Source organism: Zea mays, chromosome 10 (genome assembly GCF_902167145.1).
Source record: "Zea mays cultivar B73 chromosome 10, Zm-B73-REFERENCE-NAM-5.0, whole genome shotgun sequence".
NCBI classification, from domain to species: domain Eukaryota; kingdom Viridiplantae; phylum Streptophyta; class Magnoliopsida; order Poales; family Poaceae; genus Zea; species Zea mays.
In genome coordinates, this window is record NC_050105.1 from 93,397,095 (window position 1) to 93,418,249 (window position 21,155).

At 42.5% G+C, this 21,155-nt stretch overlaps 1 protein-coding gene across 1 annotated transcript; it reads left to right on the top strand.

The window, feature by feature from the left end:
* Window positions 1–1,345: 1,345 nt before the first annotated feature.
* LOC103641401 (AT-rich interactive domain-containing protein 2) lies at window positions 1,346–11,618 on the top strand. Its single transcript, XM_008664756.4, has 2 exons — window positions 1,346–2,395; window positions 10,223–11,618. Exons 1-2 carry the CDS (start codon window positions 1,688–1,690, stop codon window positions 11,051–11,053), a joined length of 1,539 nt encoding a protein of 512 aa, XP_008662978.1. The 5' UTR covers window positions 1,346–1,687; the 3' UTR covers window positions 11,054–11,618.
* The last annotated feature ends 9,537 nt before the right edge of the window (window positions 11,619–21,155 follow it).

The window sequence follows — 21,155 nt, forward strand, 5'->3', positions numbered from 1 at the left end:
TTTTAGCTGTGAGTTGTGAAAAAACTATTGCGAGCTGTCCGCTGTGAAAAAGCTAATATGAGAAAAAGCTGATTGGCTTAAACTACTGAGTTGTACAATGTAAACAAACTCTATATTGTTTATATACAATGTAAACAGACTCTATATTGTTTATATGCGCTCTGTTTAATTATATCTCTTAATCATTATATTTAATTTAAAAAATAATTTCACATTTGTGTTCCTGATTTTTTTTAAAATAAAGTTTTTAATTCCATTTGTAATAAATTTTTTATTAAAAATATTTTTATTTCATTTATTATAATACTTAATTATTTTAATTCTATTTTAGTTTAAATTTATCATGCTTATTTATTAATATAATGAACTTCGATAAACATCAAAGTAGTGTTCATGGTGCTTTCAAATTTGTACTAAAGAAAAGTTGCTTTTTTAATGTAGCTGCGAAAAAATTGAATCCATTTGGTTCAGCTTCTGCTTTCTTAAAGTAGAAGTAGATTTTAAAAGCAGAACCAAATACACCCTAATAAATCTAGGATTTTAGTAGCCTTATCCTCACAAATCTGATAGGTTTTACGAGTTAGCCGCTACAAGACACATCAGCAAGCTCATTTTTTTAAAAGAACAAGGTTCTAGAAGGATTGTAATGCCTAACAGGCAACTAATACTTATCAAATTTGGTTGTTATACTAACCGACATCTCTTCAATCTTTAGATTTTAAGATTATTCTTAGTGCATAGTTTTATTAGATAATTTCAATAATGTCAAATCAATTTTAACTACGAAATGCATCTTGAGTTCCATTTAAATGAGACTCCCTCATCTCGTATAAAACTTTCTTTATCTCTCTACTTATTATATCATCGTTATGTCATCGTATTTTCTTATGTGTCAGAATATTTAATGAAGATAAGCTCAAATAAAATTATCTTCGCCAATAACCTAATATCTGATATCATGTCACCATTGCCATCTTTAGGGCATGTACAGTGGAGAGACACCAAAACGGTTCTCCAAGCACAGGAGACAACTAAGAGACTCTATTGTACAATGGAGTGTCTATAAACGTAGTCTATTAATAAATACAGAATTAAATGTATTTGTATAGCATCAGATCGATAGAACAGACGACAAATTCGTACAGTGGGAAGTGAGACGTCTGTTGCTACTTGGTTTACGAGCCAGAGGCGTCTCTTCACGGAGAGACGGCTCTAAGATTTTTTTGCAAATAACCCCCTTAAACACCTTAAGAGACTCCACATTAAACACCACTGTACATGCCCTTAGCATTCAGGTTTGCAATGGTAAAAATTACTATCATTGGGACCAGCGCTTAGTTAGCATTTTAAGTGGTCACTTAATTTTTTATTCTAAAAGATATGAGATATGACCATTGAAGATATTTTTAGTACTCAACACATAACCCATCTACTACTCCCATCAAGGCGACAAAGCCATCACAGGCCCACATAAAAATCCTCTGTATCCTATGCATCGAACGGACACAACAAACCTTCAAATTTCATTCAAAAACAGGAAGGTTAAAAGAAAAAAAACATAAATCCACACTAAACGTTCTATCTATACTCAACCCACAGCCAAAAAAAAGGCAAAACAAAGGAAAAAAAAAGGAGAATATGCGCCACCGCGGCCAACCGTCGTGACCTCGCCGCCGGTCACCGGTCCATGGACTCCGCCGCCAGCGTCCTCGCCATCCTCAGCAAGCTGCAGTCCCTCGGCTTCTGCGCCGATCTCCGGGTCCCCGACGCCGTCGCGGCCTCCGACCCCTCGGAGGCGTTCGACGCCGTCCTCGCCACGTTCCTGCGCGAGGCCTACACCGGCGGCCGCGAGGCGCGGCCTATCCCCGTGGCTCTTGGAAATGGACGATGCGTTGACCTTCTCCGCCTCTTCCTGGCCGTCCGCGCTGCAGGGGGCTACGCCGGCGTGCCCAACACTCCCGGTGGTTGGGCTGCCGCCGCCGAGTCTGCTGGCATTGACTCCGCCCTCGCGGCGCCCGTCAAGCTGGTCTACGCCAAGTACCTTGGTGCCCTAGACCGCTGGATCCAGAGGCTCGTGGAAGCACATGGGCCCTTCTTGGACGGCGACATGAGGAAGAGGCAAGAGCTGTTCATTGGTACCGATGGAGTGGAGGGAGAAGAAGGGCTCCTGGGCTACAATGGGAGGGAGCAGCGGCATGTGATGCTTAAGAGGAAGAGGGGGGACGTGGTTGGGATGTTGGGTTGGGTGAGGGAGATGGCCGAGAATGCTGGCAATGATGTTGCTGTCTCTGCTGGGTCGTCGGCTGAGTGCTTCTCAATGGCATTGGCGGTCAGGAAGATGGTTACCACGAAGAAGGCTCGCCGAGCAAGCATGTTGGACGCCTCACTTTTTCAGGTGATTTCAATACCTTTGAAGAGTTTGTTGGCAAAACGTTTTACAATTTGACGTTAACTCATTGCATTTTAATACCCCCTTCGTTCTAAAATAATATTCGTTTTAGCTCTTGCTTTTTATGTCCATATTCAAGTGGATGAAGATAAATGTAGACACATAAATAAAACACATACATTAAGTATTTTTTTTCTCGAAAGAGCGCAGGAGGACTGCGCACCCATATATTAAAGTAGAGGGAAAATAAAGGGCCATAAGGACCTAGGTACAAGCACTCCTTATGGAGGCCAGAAACAAGCATACACAAAGCTATCCATAAAACTGGACAAAAAACACTACAGCCCTAGGAGCTAGGTAGTTTGGCTGGCAAAAAAGGAAAGCCCCTTGGCACCAGCCAGCCGCCACGTCTCCTGTTCATCCTCAGCAGCTTGAAGAAGGAAGGAGATAGAGGGGGTCCTTCCATCGAACACCACCTTGTTCCTATGATTCCAAATCATCCAGGCCCCTAAAGCAACAAGGGAGTCCAGTCCTTTCTTTCTCATGTTGAGGACCTGAGCCGAGGAATTCTCCCACCAACCAAGGAAGGAAGGCTCCACTTGCTGAGGGGATAAGCTGTGTAACCCAAACTTTCTCAAAAGCCTATACCAGAAAACTCTTGAGAACACACAGGAAACCAGCAGGTGATCAACGCTTTCAGGTTCTTGATCACAAAGAGGGCACCTAGCCGGATGGTTCATGCCTCTTTTCTGCAGCCTATCAGCAGTCCAGCATTTATCATGTGCCACCAGCCACAGGAAGAAATGGCACTTGGGTGGCATCCAGGATTTCCAGATTCTTTTGTGGTGAAGAAAGGAGCACGATCCCTGGAAGAGCCCTTCATAAGCAACTTTTGCTGAGTAGTTACCATCTGGCGCTATGGAAAAAATGTGTCTGTCTTCAATATCAGGATGTAGCTGAAAATCCGTTAAAGCTTCCCAGAGATGCAGAAAATCAATCAAGGCCCCTGCTGAGAGAGCGCCCCTAATATCACTAATCCATCTCCTATTGTCCATTGCCTCTTGCACTGTTCTTTTATTGGCAATTCTTTTTGATATGGTGCAGAACAGTCTTGGTGCAATATCAGCTACCTTTTTCCCATTAATCCATTTATCCACCCAAAAAAGAGTATTCGCACCATTGCCAACCTCTGACATCAACACTGCAGAGAAGAAGGACCTGGCAATACTTGGGACCTGAATGGGTAGGTCCACCTATGGCCTCGAAGAATCAGTTTTTTGCAGCCACAACCACCTCATTCTGAGAGCCCAACAAAGTTTAGTCAGGTTAGAAATCCCGAGGCCTCCCATATGTAGAGGCCTACAAACCTTTTCCCAGGCTACCATACAGTGACCTCCTTTAGCATCCTTTCTGCCTCTCCATAAGAATCCCCTTCTAATTTTATCAATTGCATCCAAAGCCCACTTAGGAAAATCAATAGCCATTGCAGTATAGATTGTCATACTAGTTAGGACATGCTGCACTAGAATTCTTCTGCCAGCTTTGTTCAACAACTCTGCCTTCCAGCTTGGGAGAAGATCTGCAATTTTCTCAATAAAGGGCAGGAGCTGCTGTTTGGTTAGTTTGTGTAGAGAAAGAGGGAGACCCAAGTATTTGCAAGGTAGGGACTCCACCCCACAAGGTAACAAGCTTTGAACCTCCAGGATGGTCTGCTCCGAACATCTGATAGGATAAATACTGGATTTCTGCACATTGTTGTGTAGACCTGAGGCATTCCCAAAGATGTTGAGAATGTCCAGAGTAGTGGAAATGTCATTCTGAGTTGGGAGCAGGAAGAGGGCCACATCGTCAGCATAAATAGAAATTCTATGAAGTTTCTTTCTGTTGGACAATTGTTGCAGCAACCCTGTCTCTTCAGCTTTGGCAAATAGAAGGCAAAGGACATCCATGACTAAAATAAATAACATGGGGGAGAGGGGATCCCCTTGCCTGAGCCCCCTTCTATGTTGGATTTTATTGCCAGGGCACCCATTGAGCAGCACTTGAGTAGTTGAGGAACCAAGTAACCCACAAATTATATTTCTCCAGATTTGGCCAAAACCCAAAGCCTACAGCACCTCAATCAGAAAAGGCCATGAAACCGAGTCAAAGGCTTTTGTGATGTCGAGCTTAAAAAGAAGACATGCCATATTTTGCTGATGTAAAAATCTTGAAGTTTGCTGCACTAACATAAAATTGTCCTGTATAAATCTGCCTTTGATGAAGGCACTCTGATTTGGGGAGACAAGCTCATGCAGATGACCAGCAAGCCTATTGGCCAGGATCTTGGTTACCAATTTTGCAAAGCTGTGCACAAGACTAATCGGTCTGAAATCCTTCACCTGATCAGCCCCATCAAACTTTGGGATCATAGTAATATATGCAGAATTAACTTTATCCAAGTTATTGAAGTTCCTACACCAAATTGCTGAAACTGCATTGAGTACGTCCACTTTGATGATGTTCCAACAAACCTTATAAAACCTCCCAGTAAAACCATCTGGGCTAGGGGCCTTGTCAGCAGGTAGGTTCAAGACAGTTGCTAGGACCTCCTGCTCAGTGAAAGGGGCGTCCAAGATGGAGAGGTTATGAGCTGGGAGGCCGAGAGCAACTAAATCAATGGTATTCTCCCTGGAGACCGACTGACCAATAAGGTTGGAATAAAACTGATCCACTAAATCTGCTTTGGCAGCATGGCTAGTAATAATATTATCACCGTCTTTCAGCAAGGTCACCAGATTTTTCCTTTTCCGATATCTAGCATGCATATGAAAAAACTTGGTGTTTGCATCCCCCTCCTTAATCCTGGATATTCTTGATCTTAATCTTGCCATGGTACGCTTGAAGGAGGCCAGCAGCAGGGACTGTTTCTTGAGTCTATTTTTAAGCCAGCATTCAGCCGGAGATAGGGCCCTGTGATCTTGAGCGATTTCGAGTTTATGCAGCAACTCCTTTGCCAGACAAAGCTGCGAAACAATATGTCCTACCTGCTTATCACTCCAGCTGCGTAACCTCATGGCTGTCACCTTGAGTTTCCTATCCAGGGTGATGAAGGGACAGCTGACCGGCTGTACAGAATTCCAAGCCTCCAGCACCACGTCCTGAAATCCCTCCATTTTGGTCCAAAAGGACTCAAAATGGAACCTTCTCTTGCCAACAATATTGTCTTTTAGACCAAGAAGCAGCGGGCAATGATCATACATTAAGTATTGTATGAACCTATTAATTAACTAAAACAAATTTTAATTTGGGACCGAGCGAGTAGTACTCAATTCATCATCTGATTTTGCTTACCATAAACCACAAAGATCATTCAATTACTTCATCAAATATGTATTACTTAAAAGAAAAATGGGTAGTGTATGCATCTTGTTGGAAACCCTAACCCTAATTAGAGTAGATAACTGTATGTATATGTATATGAGAGGACAATACATGGGCTGGGTCAAAGCCCATTACATCAGCCAACACACAAAATAATCTTATACCCCCGCAGTCAAAACTCTAGCTACAACAGATGTTTTGGACTGGAGCGAAACTCCGAGAACATCGAGGAGGGAAGACCCTTGGTGAAGATGTCGGCAAACTATGACCTTTTTATACAGGATGGACGCGGGCGTCTCCGACAGCAACACGATCACAGACGAAGTGGAGGTCGATCTCAGCGTGCTTTGTGAGCTGATGCTAGACTGGGTTGACGGAGAGGTAGACGGCGCTGACATTGTCGCAGTAGACTAGAGTAATCCGGGAGAGGGGGCTAATAAGCTCCTGTAGAAGCTAGCGCAGCCAGCTCGCCTTAGCCACCCCATTCGTGACAACCAGGTACTTAGCCTCAACACTAGAATGGGAGACCACAAGCTGATGCTTGGAGAACCAAGAGGCCAGATTGGCCCCAAGAAACATCGCATAACCAGAGGTCGACCGACGAGTGTCTGAGCACCCGACCCAGTCGGCATTGGTGTAGGCGACCAGCTATCTAGGGCATTGGTGGAGGAGCGTCGAAGTCGGCGGTAGTCGATAGTGCCCCAAAGATAGGTAAGGATCTGCTTGATCACACCCAAGTGCAGCTATCTAGGGTCATGCATATAAAGGTAGACCTACTGAACGGCGTAGGCGACGTTGGGCCTGGTGAAGGTCAGATACTGAAGAGCACCGATAAGGCTCCGGTAGGCGGTGGGTTCACTGACAGAAGCGCCTTTGCTAGTGAGCTTGGCCTGCATGTCGACCAGGGTCACACAAGGCTTGTAATTGACCATGCCAGCTCGTTCAAGGATGTCCAGAGTGTACTGTCACTGCTGGATGAAGAGGCCCCCTGAGACGAGGCTCAACCACAATCCCTAGAAAATGGTGAAGGGGGCCCAAATCCTTCATGGCGAACTCATGCTGAACTACGGTGATGATCCGAAACAGGAGAGCCAAAGAGGAGATGAGCACAATGTCATCAACATAGTCGCTGCCACACTAGTAGATGAATAAAGATGTGTTTGACTTGGCCTTGACAAAGCCAAGAGATTGAGATGTGGTTATCTTCCTCCATCCGGTACCTTTTGATATTGAGATCACTATGGACATCCTAAATATCTTTGGTGAAGCTTGAGGTTTAAAAAAACATGGGTAAGAGCAGTGTCTTCCCCATCCAATGCTCTGAGGAAAATTTAGATAACATCCACAATCTTCTTCCCTGCCTTGTTGCCACTTTCCCATGCAAATACTTGGGAATGCCTCTATCAGTAAGGAGACTTAATAAGCCGCACATCCAGCAGTTCATTGATAAAATTGCTGATCGGCTCCCGGGTTGGAAGGCTGAGTTGTTGACCAGAGCTGGAAGATTAATTCTTGTCCAGGCCGTCCTCACTTCAATGATGATATACTTAGCAATGGCATTGGACCTTCCTTCTTGGGCTCTTAAGGCTATTGACAAAATCAGAAGAAGCTTTCTTTGGAGGATTGGACATCTCTAGTCTGCAATAGATGAGTTGGGCCCTTAAGCTGTGCTTGCTTTGGCTCCAAAAAACTGAGCACGTACGACCATAGGCATCCTTCAAAATTCATGCTCATCATACTGCTTAGCCGTTTTTCTCAGCGGCAGTTTCTTCTGTGGTGGGAATGGAAAAAAACACTCTGTTTTGGATAGATAATATGATAGATGGCCAGATCTTGCACCATTTGGCACCTCACCTATCCAGGATGATCTCCTCTAGGGCCAAAAGCAGGTCTGTCTTCGAGGCTCTTTCCACAGGGTACTGGGTGCAAGATATTAGAGGGGCTATAACTGTAAGGGTCTTGACTGAATTTCTTAAGGTTTGGAACCTTATTGCAGATTGGACTTTGTATCTAGATCAGGAAGACAAGCATATATGGCTGCTCTCTAATTCTGGAATATTTTTTTTCAACGAGGGGATTTCCCATTTCTATTATTTTCATAACAGAAATACAGAAGCGTTTGAGTGTATGTATAGACCTGCCGATCTACAGATGAGCATCCTCATCGTAGACACAAAAAAAGAGGCAATTTCTGGTAGCACCTACTGGACAGACAACAGTTTTTCCAGTGAGGTACACAGAGCAGAGCCTGATTCAGGATGAACCACTACATAGAACACTTCAACCAGAAATCAATGACATACTACCATATAGAAAGCCATCAACAGACGCACATCACAGCTGGCCATCTTGAGAGTCCCCGGACACCTTTCTAATTCTGGAATATACTCTTCAAAATCGGCTTATGCTGGATTATTGATAGGATCAACAACTTTTAGGCCTTGGAAGAGGATATGGAAGAGCTGAGCACCTGGAAAATGCAATTTTTTTATGTGGCTTGTGGCCCATGGTCGATGTTGGACTGCTGACAGGCTGGCTAAGAAAGGCTTGCCTCACACACAACGATGCTTGCTATGTGACCAGGAGGAGGAGACCTTTAACCATCCGTTGGTTACTTGCGTTTTCACTTGGGAAGTCTGGTTCACCGCCCTGCGTTCTGTCGGTCTGCAGTACCTTGCTCCCAGGCATGATTCTCCTTCCTTTGATGAATGGTGGGAAGGTGCTATTTTGGCCCTTGATGGACGTTCAAATAAGGGGCTAATCATTTTGGGGGCTTGGGCCATTTGGAACCATCACAATCGCTTTGATTTCAACGGCGCCCAGCCTAACATAAGTGTGCTCATCAATGGGATCAAAGATGAGCTCCACCTTTGGTGAATTGGTGTAGGGCTGGAGCCAGTGGATTCTCTAGCATCCTAGCGCTCCAGCCTTCCAACCAGTGAGCTCGGTTTTTTGGGTCTAGTAGGTCAAGGGTCCAGTTATTTTCTTTTTTTTTTCTATTGTAAAGTTTCTAGTTTAAGGCGTGAGTTTTGTATGGAGTTTTTCGAGGTTTCTTTAAACCTCACATTTTTCCTTCTTAATATAATGATATGCAGCTCTCCTGCATATTCGAGAAAAAAAAAAGCTTCTGGTTTAGTACTAGATTTGGGTGTGTAGGAACGATAATTGTGAAACAATGCCATTGACATGATTCCAGGTTTTCTTTTCTATAACAATTCCTTTTGACTACACTGTGCGGATACATGTACAATCTTCTGAATTATGAATCCTACACTATTTATCATGTGACAGACCCCAATTGAAGACCTTCATTTATGGTTTCTAATATGTAACTTCACATCCTTTTCTCTTAAATTATGTATTGCTATACAGTTTTTCCCCTTAGTTTTAGTCCTGTTTGGCCATTTTGTTTTCCAGGAATAAAACTGTTGGTTCCAAATATCTCAACACCACCAGTGCCTTTGCTACTCATTTAGCGATCTTGCTCTTCTTAGCAATTTTTATACTTGTTTCTAGCGATGCAAACAGTGAAAAAGCAACACCATGTATCAGAGGGCAAAGCCTGTTGTAGGCCTTGTGTTGTAGTACTCGACATTTATTGTTTATCAGATCCCAACATCTTTCAGAAAGTAAGAATTAACATTCACTCCCTAATGTCTAATAGCCATTACATAAGACATAATAGAAAAATCTAAAGGGGAGCTTAGTTTACATGGTTGAAATCAGGTATTCTTTTACGGTCCATGTATTTGTGAAATTTAGTGATCTGATTAGCGATTTAATTCTTGGTAGATAAACAGTAAAATGAATTTTGATTATAGAAGCTTAGAATGCCGCCCCATTAAGTCATAAAGCTTTACATTCAATTGGCAAAAGGTACTGTAGTGGTCCCTAAGGCTTATCAACATATTCATCACATTAGCTTTTAAACAGATGCTGGCAACCACTGCTTTTCTTCACCCTCGTCCCTGGGCCACATAAACCTCCATAAAATTGTTTCTCATCAGATATCTCCAAAATGCTATTAATGGGAAATCATAGCTATGAAATACATACACAAAAAACTCTGTTTTTTCTTCTATAGGACATGCCAAAATTATGTTGCTTTCAGAGTGGTTTCAGCTTGAAAAAGAAAACCTGCTTGCTACATGCAGTTCTGGTTTTTAGTTTTTGACCAACTTCTGCATTTCAGTAGAAATGTTCACCATGGTTTTTTAAGATCATCATCAGAAGTTGCACATTACAGTTTTCACAACTTCCAGGCATCTCAGACTTGACATGTATACAGTATACTCTTAATAATAATTATTTTTATTTTAGCACCAAACTGTGGTTTGAGATTCATCTTCAACATTTTTTTTCATGATTCCGTTTGCTGTCCATTTTTTTATTATTATACCTCGTTCTCTTTGTAATCCTTTATAAACTTATATATTGCTTACTGAGTGAGAACTGATTCTTTGGTCTCAGGAAATATTCCCAATGGCTTGCAATTGCTGTATAGGTCCTACCGGTGTTGGCAATTGTGCAAAAGCAAAACTACTGAATGGTTCTTCAGTCCTCACAAAACCGGACATCAACTTGACTGGAGAAGGGAAACACGAGTCTAGGACTAGTAACTCTTCTAATGGTTGGCTTTTTAAAAGCCATCAGAAAAATGAAATACCTGTTGGCCCCAACTATCAAATACACGTGCCACAATGGACTAGTGAGGTGCCTACAAATTATGATGATCCAGAAACTCTGAAATGGTTGGGAACAAAGGTCTGGCCTCCAGAAAATGAAGGCTGTAAAACATTGTTTTGTGGTGATCCTATTGGCAAAGGCAGAGAAGTTGTTTGTGGTTGCGTTTATCCTGGATCAGTGGAATGTGTTCGGTTTCATGTAGCAGAATGGAGACTTAAGTTGAAACATGAACTTGGTGCAGCTTTCTATGCATGGGGATTCAATCGTATGGGTGAGGAGATTGCACTTTCTTGGACAGATGAAGAGGAGGCAAGTTTCAAGGCCGCAGCACAACATAGTGCTGCGTCTTCTGGCAGGAATTTCTGGAACCGCCTCCACTTATTTTTTCAATTTAAGGGGAGGAAAGAACTGGTGAGCTATTATTTTAATTGTTTTCTGCTTCGAAGGAGGTGCTACCAAAACAGGATCACTCCAAAGAACATAGACAGTGATGATGACGAAGAAACAGAATTTAGATTCCTGGGGAATCGACTTGGTCACCGTGCAGCTAAGTATCACAGTACCAAGCACACCGCCTGCATTGAAAATACACACTCTATGGACCTGGATGAGTAGCTGTTGATTGTATTTTATGAAGCTGATTTAGGTCTGCAGTTAGTTCACTTGGGAGACTGAAATGATGATATTCCTCTTAGTGATTTAGTTATGTTACTGACAGTACGCATGAGGTTCAAGGAGCTAAGAACCCAAGCAATTAGTTACTGCACAGATGGATTGTGCACAGATGGATTGTAGGCTGATCCACAATTGAATTTCAAACTCAAGTTCTGATAGGGAATTCAGGTAATACTGGTCACTGAGCACTTACTTACATGGACGCACATCCAGAAAGTGAGAATGCAATGATTTGACAGTGTATCGTTTGTTTCAACTTTTTTGTAGCTTTCTTTTTCTCTTTGTGAATTATTAATCGGGTCCTTATCCAATAAGATACATGTTGGTTCCATGCTCTAGGCTCCTGTTGTAGTTCTCTGGAGCGAGATGGAGCAGTGAGCATCTATGTAGATGTTAGTGTTCTGAAAGTAGTACTGTTGTTCATTGTAGACTCTGTTTGTCTCTGAGAAACTTATGTGAAGATTTCTTTTTCCAACCAGTCGAATGGCATGCTAGCAGTCTGATATTTGAAAATTTTCATATGGATGCCGTGCTACACGTATTCACTCATCGTGTGTTTGGTTGTGGGTACGTCGGTAGCATGGCTAGTCATATGCGTTGACTAATAGGGTGTTTGGTTTGAGGAATGAGTTAGTCTATCATCTTCTTACTCCTCACTATTTTTGTTTGGTTTATGGAATAGAATGAGTTAGTCTATCACCACCTCATTCCTTATAGTTAGTACTAATATGAGGAATGAAGTTATTCCACCAAATTTGAGAAATGAACTCATGATGCACCACTTCAGTTTGGACGATTTGATTCCTCAAACCAAACACTCTATAAGTGTTTGCATATGTTCGGTTGGCCGCATATCAGACTTGCATGCGCAGATGTAGTTTACGTTTTAGGCGGGAGTTTTTACGTGTATCTGTGGATACGTGTGAAAGTTGCGTATTTGTTTGGCCAGGCTCCGGCGAGCCGTGCTGCACATATACATGTATCCAATCACATGATCAGTGACATGATCTATGTTTGCCCATAAGAAAAAACAAGAAAACGTTGTTTTTTCTCACAAGTCTAGAAGGGATTCTTCATGTGCATATCTTCGATGTTATTGAGTCCTAATAGGTGTACCCCAACACGTGTTATTGAGTCCTAATAGGTGGACCCCAACACGCGGGAGTAGGTGAGAACCACGATGCATGACAAATGTTAGGTTGGGGAACTGTAGCGTTTTGTTAAGCACGTTCAATTTAGCTATAGGACAGAGATATTTATAGGGTAACCAGGGGTTGGTAGTCTAAAATACATTCATGTCTCCGGTTATCAACTACATCTTGGAACCCTTCGCACCATCCAAGGAGTGATCTGCGTAGGGAGCCCTCGTCCTCGGGTTGTTCGGCTCACCATGCCTCGGCCTTCGCTTGGTTGGCGTGGCAGGGGCCTTGGTTCTTAGGTGAGCCCCCATGGAAACGTCTTCGTGTGATTGTTGTTGGCCACAGGGAACGGAAACTTCACCGGTCTTGGTGCGCTTGTCGGAGTCTCTGGTTGCGCTTGGTCGGACATGGTTAGTTTGGCTTGGGGGCTTATTCTCGAAGGGTTTATCGAGGTCTGGTTTAGCCTGCATCCCAACAGATGCATAAGCCATAAAAGCATGTTAAATATCATTCTTGCAACATAAGACTTGTTTATTCAGTTTGAGTATATTTGTTTTAGTTCTTTCCTGTTGATCGGCTGAGGAGAGTAGTTCCTATTTCCTAGTGAAACCCGGTAGAGGGGTTTTATGTCAAATTTTTGTTTGGAGTTTCGCAACATTTTGGTATCTATTCATAAGAAAATTGGTCCAAGTTAATGATCTTTCCTATTGTATGGTGTATATACTCTAAATAAGTTTGTCTAAGTCATAGGCAAGCTCTCAAGTTCAGACAATTTGATTGGAAGAAGATATGCCAAAAACTGTCAAGTTTTAGCTGTTCTGGGGTTGAACCAGTCCGGTGGCGCCGTGGCGCACTAGACCTTCCTAGAGGCGTCTATAGATGGCTTCGGTGGCCCGGCGCACTGGACCAGTATGGTGGTGCGCTAGACCAATTCACTAGAGAGCACTACAAAAGCGCAGTTGTTGCCTGGTGCCCCGGTGGCACGCTGAACGAGTTTTCTAGAGAGGTATGCAAAAGGAACCCAAAGCACTTTGGCACACCAGACTAGTCCGGTGTGCACCAGACCTACCGGGTGCAATGGAAACTTCAACATTCAATGATCGTCTTCAACGTCTAGCTGATGTGGTAGGACATGTGGTAGGGCTCAGTCGTGCACTGGACCAATCCGGTGTGCCTAGGCGAGTGTAAGTCAAAGCAGATCCTGTTGGTTGAGGTTGTGATAGTCACCTAGAGGGGGGGGGGGGGTAAATAGGTGTTGCCTAAAATACACAACTTAAACAAAAACTTGATCCAATTTAGGTGTTAGAGCAAAAACAAGATCAAATCAGAGTGAGGAGAGATTCTTTCGCTAGATTTTCTCACAAGAGGTGGAATTAAATTGAGCAATATCACAAGTGAAGAACTTAGAGAGAAAAGAGGATGTAAAAATCGCAAAGATCAAAGACAAGAGACATGACGATTTTTACACCGTGGTTGGGTCAAGCCTAAAATGTTTGTGTACTCCATGTTGTGGTGTTCTAACGGACAAGGGTCGCACTCAACCCCTCTCAAGTGATCAAATGATCAACTTGAGTGTACGGTCTTCCTTATATCATTAATATAAATCCCCTCGCAAGGATCTCCATAAGTTGGAGTCTCTTGCAGTGGTACATAAGATGAACGAGTTACAACATAGAACATCACAAAGAAGATGAATACCACACACAAGGGAAAAGAACAACCTCGTAAAGTCCCAAAACAAACGCAAAACAAAAGAACAACACTTTTTCACAATAAACGGCGCTCGAATCGCTTCGGGATGTCTTACAAATGAGTAGGAGTGATGTATGTGCTCTTGGTATGATTGGGTACTGAAGGAGGTCAACATGGGGGTGTCGTCCTTTTATAGTAAACATGCCCCATAGTCATTGCTCCTTCCATCGAAAAGCTATAGAAATCTAGCTCTCGACTAGCGCACTGGACCGGGAACAAGGACGGGTCCTCTGGGATCTAGACTGGGTACTTCCAAAATAGGCTGGCATTGGACCGGTCCAGTCCACAACTAGACCACCACATGTCTGCCTCCCATTGAAGTAGCTTGGGCACTGAAGTAGCCATTACCACGCGGTCCGGTGCACCACCGACTACTACTGTAGATGGTTTGGTGAATTTTATAAATAAAATTCCTAGGACTATAGAGTTCGTATGGAGGAGGTCATGTGCACCTCTTAACCAGTACTATAGACAGTCTGGAGCACCCAGACTAGTGAGTCCTAGTCTGCACTAAAAAGTCCTTTTCTTTCAAAACTTGTTCCATTTGAATTGGACTTTCTTGTGAGCTTCCCTACGACTTAGACAAATATAGTTAGCACATAATCAAATTGACTAAGTCTAGGAAACTCACCTTTTACTCAGTTTCTCTAGGATTTGAATTATGGCCCGAACTAAGTCCAAAATGCACATTTCTCACAGAACTGAGTTAGCGACCAAATGAAAGTGCTACAAACATTGTAAAAGGTCTATGCAACATATCTAAAGGTTCAAACCTCACACTTTTATCCTTTTATTAGATTTGCACTTTTTGGCCTCTTTTAAGCTCGTTTGGACTTAGAAACCTCCAAATTGCATCCGAGTAAACCTATACTCATACACTTATCAAACAAGTTAGTCCATGATGTTTGTTGTACATTCAATCACCAAAATAGGTAGAAATGGCTTTCTATCCCATTTCCCTTTCAATCTCCCCCTTTTTAGTGATTCATGCCAACACAACTAAAACAACTAGAATTTAACTAACTTAATTGCAATATGAGATAGGAGTTGCAATTTGAAGTTCAAACTCAACCAAGTGAAAGATAAAGAAGTTTTTCAACGATTTGGAATATTTAGACCACCACTTTCTTTTGGTTTTGCAAACTAAGACATTTCACTTTTTCTAAGTCAAATACGCTTGAGTTTTGTAATCAAATCTATTTTGACTTATATCAACTATTTTTCATAAAAAACTTAACTTTACGCAATTTTCACAACAAGAGGGTTTTTGGATCAAAAGACAAGTTAAAACCCAAAACTCTTTTGAAAACTTAAATAGTGGTTGGTCTAGTTGCTTTGGCCTCTAAATTATCCCCCTTTGGAGTTAAGCACAAAAATGGAGAAACCAAGTGGCCCAACTGATGAGAATATCACTCCCATACAAATAATGCTTGGGCCGACAACAGGAGCATGTGCACGACAGCTAAATCTCTAGGTTCGTTCTTACCTAGTCAATTGTATTTTAGAGCTTACGCTTTGATACCACTCGATGGAATGGACGAGGCCCGATCTTACGTGAGGTACGATAACTTGATTGGGTGGAGATCTCGATGTTGATGATCCAAGGCTCGAGCTAACGGATCCTCGCAATCACTACACCACTACTCCGTTGGTTATCACCCCTGACACACGAGTGACCTCGCCACGAAGGCTTATCCCTATAAGCGCAATCAAGAACACAAGCAAGAACATGAAGAATGCAATCAAAACTATTTTGATCACGATGCAATGCTGGTGCAAGAAAAGCAAGATGAACAAACAAGAAACAAGTCCCAATTTACTTCGTCTTCGAAGTACTAAGTCCATCGAAAAGAAACTACATAGAGTTGGAGAAGGTACTCTATGCTATACTGATGGCCTCCAGGAAGCTTCGGCACTATTTCCAGTCCCACGGTCCTACCACATCGTAGTACCTTCATCTCAGCCTCTAAAGGATATCATAAGTGTTGGGGACTTGTTCTCAAATGCTATGAGTTAAGAACAAGGCAACATAGAAAATGTTAATCGTTAAAGTCCTTCGTCCTTCGAAACATTATTTCCCTTAGGGTATAATGGTTTTCGGACGAAGGTTATGAAGGATGTACCTTCATAAGTTCATTATATAATGACGAAGGATGAAATGCAAGGAATATAAATGACAACATGAACAATTATATATTGTTATTAAGCATAAACAGAAATATCGTTGAATTACAAGTGTACCTTCAACTGGAAGGAGATGATAGTACAAGCGTGACGCAAAAAGCGAATGCCAAGTCAGCGTGCCCAGTACGGGGGTACTGTTCACCTATTTATAGGCGCGGGACACAACCCATACAAAATTACATTCATGCCCTTTACACTTGATAATAATTCTATAGTAATATGTCGAGGTCTAAATAGCCTTTTCATCTTTAAGTCGGTTTCACCTTCTGCTGTCACGCCGAAGCTTTCCTGCTCACACCTTCGGCGCTGAACCAACCTTCGTATTATTCTGGTCTACTGTGATGCCGACTTGAGTCCGAAGATACCTGTTCACACATTATACTCCAGAAATACTGTTAAATCCTGTTTTTGAGGACCTTCGGAGGCCGAAGGTCCCCAACAGTAGCCTCTCGCAATATTAATTTGTTTAAAATAATAAATTTAGATTGCGACATGGACGAAGGCTTTACGCCGAAGGTCCGAAAAAACACCTTCCCTTTGCTAGAATAGCAACATTCACTGACAAGCGGGGTCTTTCAATTTTCAACGCACTTGGCGTATAAATACGGCCATACCGCAAACTCACTTGACACGCTCTCTGGCCAACTGCTCCCGCTCACTCAATTTTTAGCTCTTGTGCACTTCGATTTGCTAAGCTTTTAGTTTTGAAGCTTCGGCTTTGAAAATAGTTTTTTAGTGTCTCCGAAGATGTCTGAAGATAAGAAGACTGCTGCTGAGATGAAGCTGAGCCTCGACGAAGAGAAAAACTTGGGGTTTCTTATAGCAATGTCAAAGACCAACACAGAAAAAATTACCAAGGAGATTCTGGAAGGTTTGTCTGAAGATACTGGTGACAGTGACAGCTATGATGTGGACAGTGGTGGTGAGGACTCCGAAGATCATCCCTGGCGACCAAGCCATTCAGTTTATGGTAAATCGACGATCAAAGAGAATCATCTTGCCAACATGAGAGGAAGGTATTTCCGGGATTTGTCCATTGTGAGGGCCGACGAAGGGGAAAAAACTTGCCCACACCCTGAAGAGAATGAAGTCGTAGTGTACCGAAGCTTTTTGAAAGCTGGACTGCGATTTCCCTTGAGCAGCTTCGTTGTAGAGGTGCTGAAAATATTCGAAGTCTATCTCCATCAACTTACCCCCGAGGCAATTATAAGGCTGAATATCTTCGTGTGGGCCGTGAGAAGCCAAGGTCTGAAGCCTGACGCAAAAAGCTTCTGCAATATACATGAATTATCATATGAAACAAAACCTTGGGGTAAGGAACAGTATCACAATAATTTTGGCTGCTACAGTTTCGTTTCTAGGTCCGGGTCAAGCTGCCCCGTGCCAACCTTTCGGAAGAGATGGCCCGGCGACTGGATGACAGAATGGTTTTATGTGAAGAATGATCTGACAGTACGAGAAGATATCAAAGGTATAATTATGCGCCCTATTTGGCAAAGCTTCGGCCTTCGGAAGCCGAAGGTTGAAATGAATGAAGCTGCCGAAGAATGCCAGAGGGCCTTCGGCGTTATCTGTTCTTTTATTGGAACGAGAGACTTAGTATGTTGGGGACTTGTTCTCAAGTGCTAAGAGCTTAAGAACAAGGCAACATAGAAAATGTTAATCGTTAATGCCCTTCGTCCTCCGAAGCACTATTTCCCTTAGGACATAATGACTTGCGGACGAAGGTTATGAAGGACATACCTTCATAAATTAATCAAATAATGACGAAGGATGAAATATGAAGAATGTAAAGGAAAACATGAACAATCATTTATTATTATTGAGCATAAACAAAAATATTATTGAACAACAAGTGTACCTTCAATCGGAAGGAAATGATTGTACAAGCGTGACGCAAAAAGCGAATGCCAAGTCAGCGTGAACAGTACGGGGATACTGTTCACCTATTTATAGACACGGGACACAGCCCTTACAAAATTACATTCATGCCCTTTACATCTGACAATAACTCTATAGTAATCTATTGAGGTCTGAATAGCCTTTTCATCTTTAAGTCGGTTCCACTCTCTGCTGTTACGCCGAAGCTTTCCTGCTCAACACCTTCGGCTCTGTATCAAGCTTCGTATTATTCCGGTCTGCTGCAATGCCGATTTTAGTCTGAGGGTACCTGTTCACATATTGTACTACAGAAATACTGTTAAATCCTGTTTTTGAGGACCTTCGGACGCCGAAGGTCCCCAACATAGTACAAGAGCATATTGCCTTCAGGGTATGGCCGCTCGTGGAGAAATGAGAAATGCCACAAGAAACCATAAAAGAGGCCGACGAAGGTGGACTTATCAGGTTGAAGTACACTTTTAAATTTGGAGATAAATTCATTGAGCCAGATGATGACTGGTTAAAAAGCATTGAAAATTTAAGTGATGAACTGCTTGGGGTTTATTCGAAGGCCGAAGACACTGCAATGTCAGTAGCCTTCGGAGGCCGAAAAAAGAAAAGGCTAAATCGGGTATTTGATGCAATCGGGTTTGTCTACCCTGACTATTGCTATCCCATTCGAAGGCAGAAGAGAAAAAACACAACCTCTGCAAAAGAAGAAGCTGCAACTGCTCCTAGCGAGCCAGAACCGAAAAGAAAGAAGATAAAGGTCCTCACACATCGGCCGCGCTATATTGAACCAGCTTCGGTGCCTGAGTTTACCGGGGAAACCTCTTCGGCCACCGAAGCTGAAAAACCAACCGAGCCAACCTTGCTGCCAGAAGTCACAGAAATGGCCGAAATGCCAACAAAAATAGAATTGGAACAATCAAAGACTTTGTTATCAGAAACGAAAGAGAAGGCCGAAGCGCCGTCCACAGAAAAAATGGAAGAAGTAAAAGAAGCAACTGAGGGATCAAAAACATCAGAAGTTTTGAGTCCTGCAGCAAATATTGAGGCAGTAAAAAACCAAAAGGTGCCAGCATTGACTCCGAAAAGGAAGAGAATGGTCAACGTGCTAGATGTTCTGGAGACAATTACATCTTCAAGCACACCTCCGAAGGAGACTGTTGTCATCCCCGAAGAAAAAACTGAAATTTCTGACACTAAAGCTCCAGAACAAGAAACTGAAGCCGAAGCTGGGTCCTCAGAACCCACGAAAATAAAATCCCTGGATTTTGAGGAAGAAAAAATTGCAGAGCCAACTTTTGTTGAAGAAATCAGTGCTGCTGCCCCCGAAGCATGTCCCAAAGTCCTTGATTATATTATTCGCCATGCTTCGAGGAAACAACTATCAGAAAAAGAAAAACAAGAGGCCCAACTTTACGCCCAAAAACTGAAGTATCCAAAGGGGGCATTAATATTCAATGGCAGTGGAGAAGAAGACTTTTTGTATTGTCTCCCTGACAGCAAAGAGATTTCTGTCTGTCGGGAGATGAGCAAGAGCTTCGGATTCCCAACACTGGAAGACGGGCTCTCAGTGTTATCGAAAAATGATTTGGCCGACAGCCTGGCGTATAATAGCTTGAAGGTGCAACAGATGGAATCTTTGCATTTTTTGTTGAGACCAAAATTTTTCGTTTGTTTAAACCTATTGACACACACATATTTCTCTTTGCAGGGCCTGATACTTAGCAATGCCCTCAGGGCACAGAAAGATGCTGAAGACGAAGGGTGTACTATAGCCCTGAGCAACCTTCGTTCCGAAGTAATTGAACTGAGGAACGAAGGTCTCGAGAAAGATAAAATATTACACTCATTGATAAATAAAATAAAGGAAGACGAAGCTGTTTTTAAAGGTCAAGCTGAAGCTCATAAACGCGAACTTGAAGATCTTCGGAAACAACTGGCCAGAGCCAAGGAAGAACGTATACTTGAAGAAACAAAGCGAGAACTCAGCGACCAATGGGCAGATCACTTAGAAGGAACTGTTGAAGAGCTTCGGTCGTCCAAAAAGAGATGCTATAACAAATCTATAGAATGTGTTAAGAAGCTAAAGGCTAGCTTCGCCAAGGTTGGCGCATTCTCAAGTGAGGAAAACTTTACGAGAGGCAATCCCGAAGGTCCCATCGAATGGATCGACCACGAAGCTGAAGCCTTCGAAGAAATTTTAAATAGCCGTGGAGATATATGTGCCTTCTCGGGTGCCAGAGGAATTGCCACTATTTTAGAGAAAAAGGCTGCGAACATGTAAAGATTCTAGCGCAATCCGAAGGTGCTTTGTCCTTCGAAGATGCAAGGGATCCATCGGCCGAAGCTAGCATGGTTGGTGGAAAATTTTTCACCGATATCTGGGATAATGGTGGACGAGAAATGGCCCGAGAGATTATTCAAAGAAGCGAAAAGGGGATTCACGATGCTAGAGAAGTAGCTGAGGCTGCTGAGAAGAGCGCAGAGCCCGAAGGTCAATTAGGTATTATCTAATAGTTTTTATTGTGCTGTAATTTTAGGTTTTAAGATTCGTTTGCAATTTGTCATAGCAATGTAGCCGTATCCTGTTCTACTTCAGATTCTGCTAAAGCCTCTTCGGACACTCAGCCGAAAGGAGACGACGAAATAAAAAAGATGGCTGAAGCTATTATGGACGAAGTCGTCAATCGACTTCTAAACGAGGCTGCAGAAGTCGTCTTGAGAGAGGATTAAGTATTATTGTAAAAACTTCTGAAATGTAATATATATTGTAGCATTTTGTAACCCTGAGTGTAATATACCTGTTTTTCTTGCCTAATTCTTTACGATGCATGAAACTTTACACGTACCGCTTTTGAGTATTTGACGAAAAAACACCTTCCCTTCTTTTCATGCTTCGTGAAGAAGAATTTTTTCAACAATATCCAGTGTTCTGATGAATAATATCCAGGCTTCGTGAAAATATTTTCCGAAGCTATACCTCCGAAGATTGATAATGTATCTCCTTGTGACATTATGATTTTTCCCTTTTTTCAAAACGTTCTTCTGTAGATTGATATTGTGCCCACCTCTTGTAC

Bases quoted from the DNA above. Each gene is read 5' to 3' on its own strand.
- LOC103641401 (XM_008664756.4), top strand. From the start codon at position 1,688: ATGGACTCCGCCGCCAGCGTCCTCGCCATCCTCAGCAAGCTGCAGTCC. The intron at 2,396-10,222 runs GTGATTTCAATA...CTTTGGTCTCAG, and splicing joins TGGACGCCTCACTTTTTCAG to GAAATATTCCCAATGGCTTG.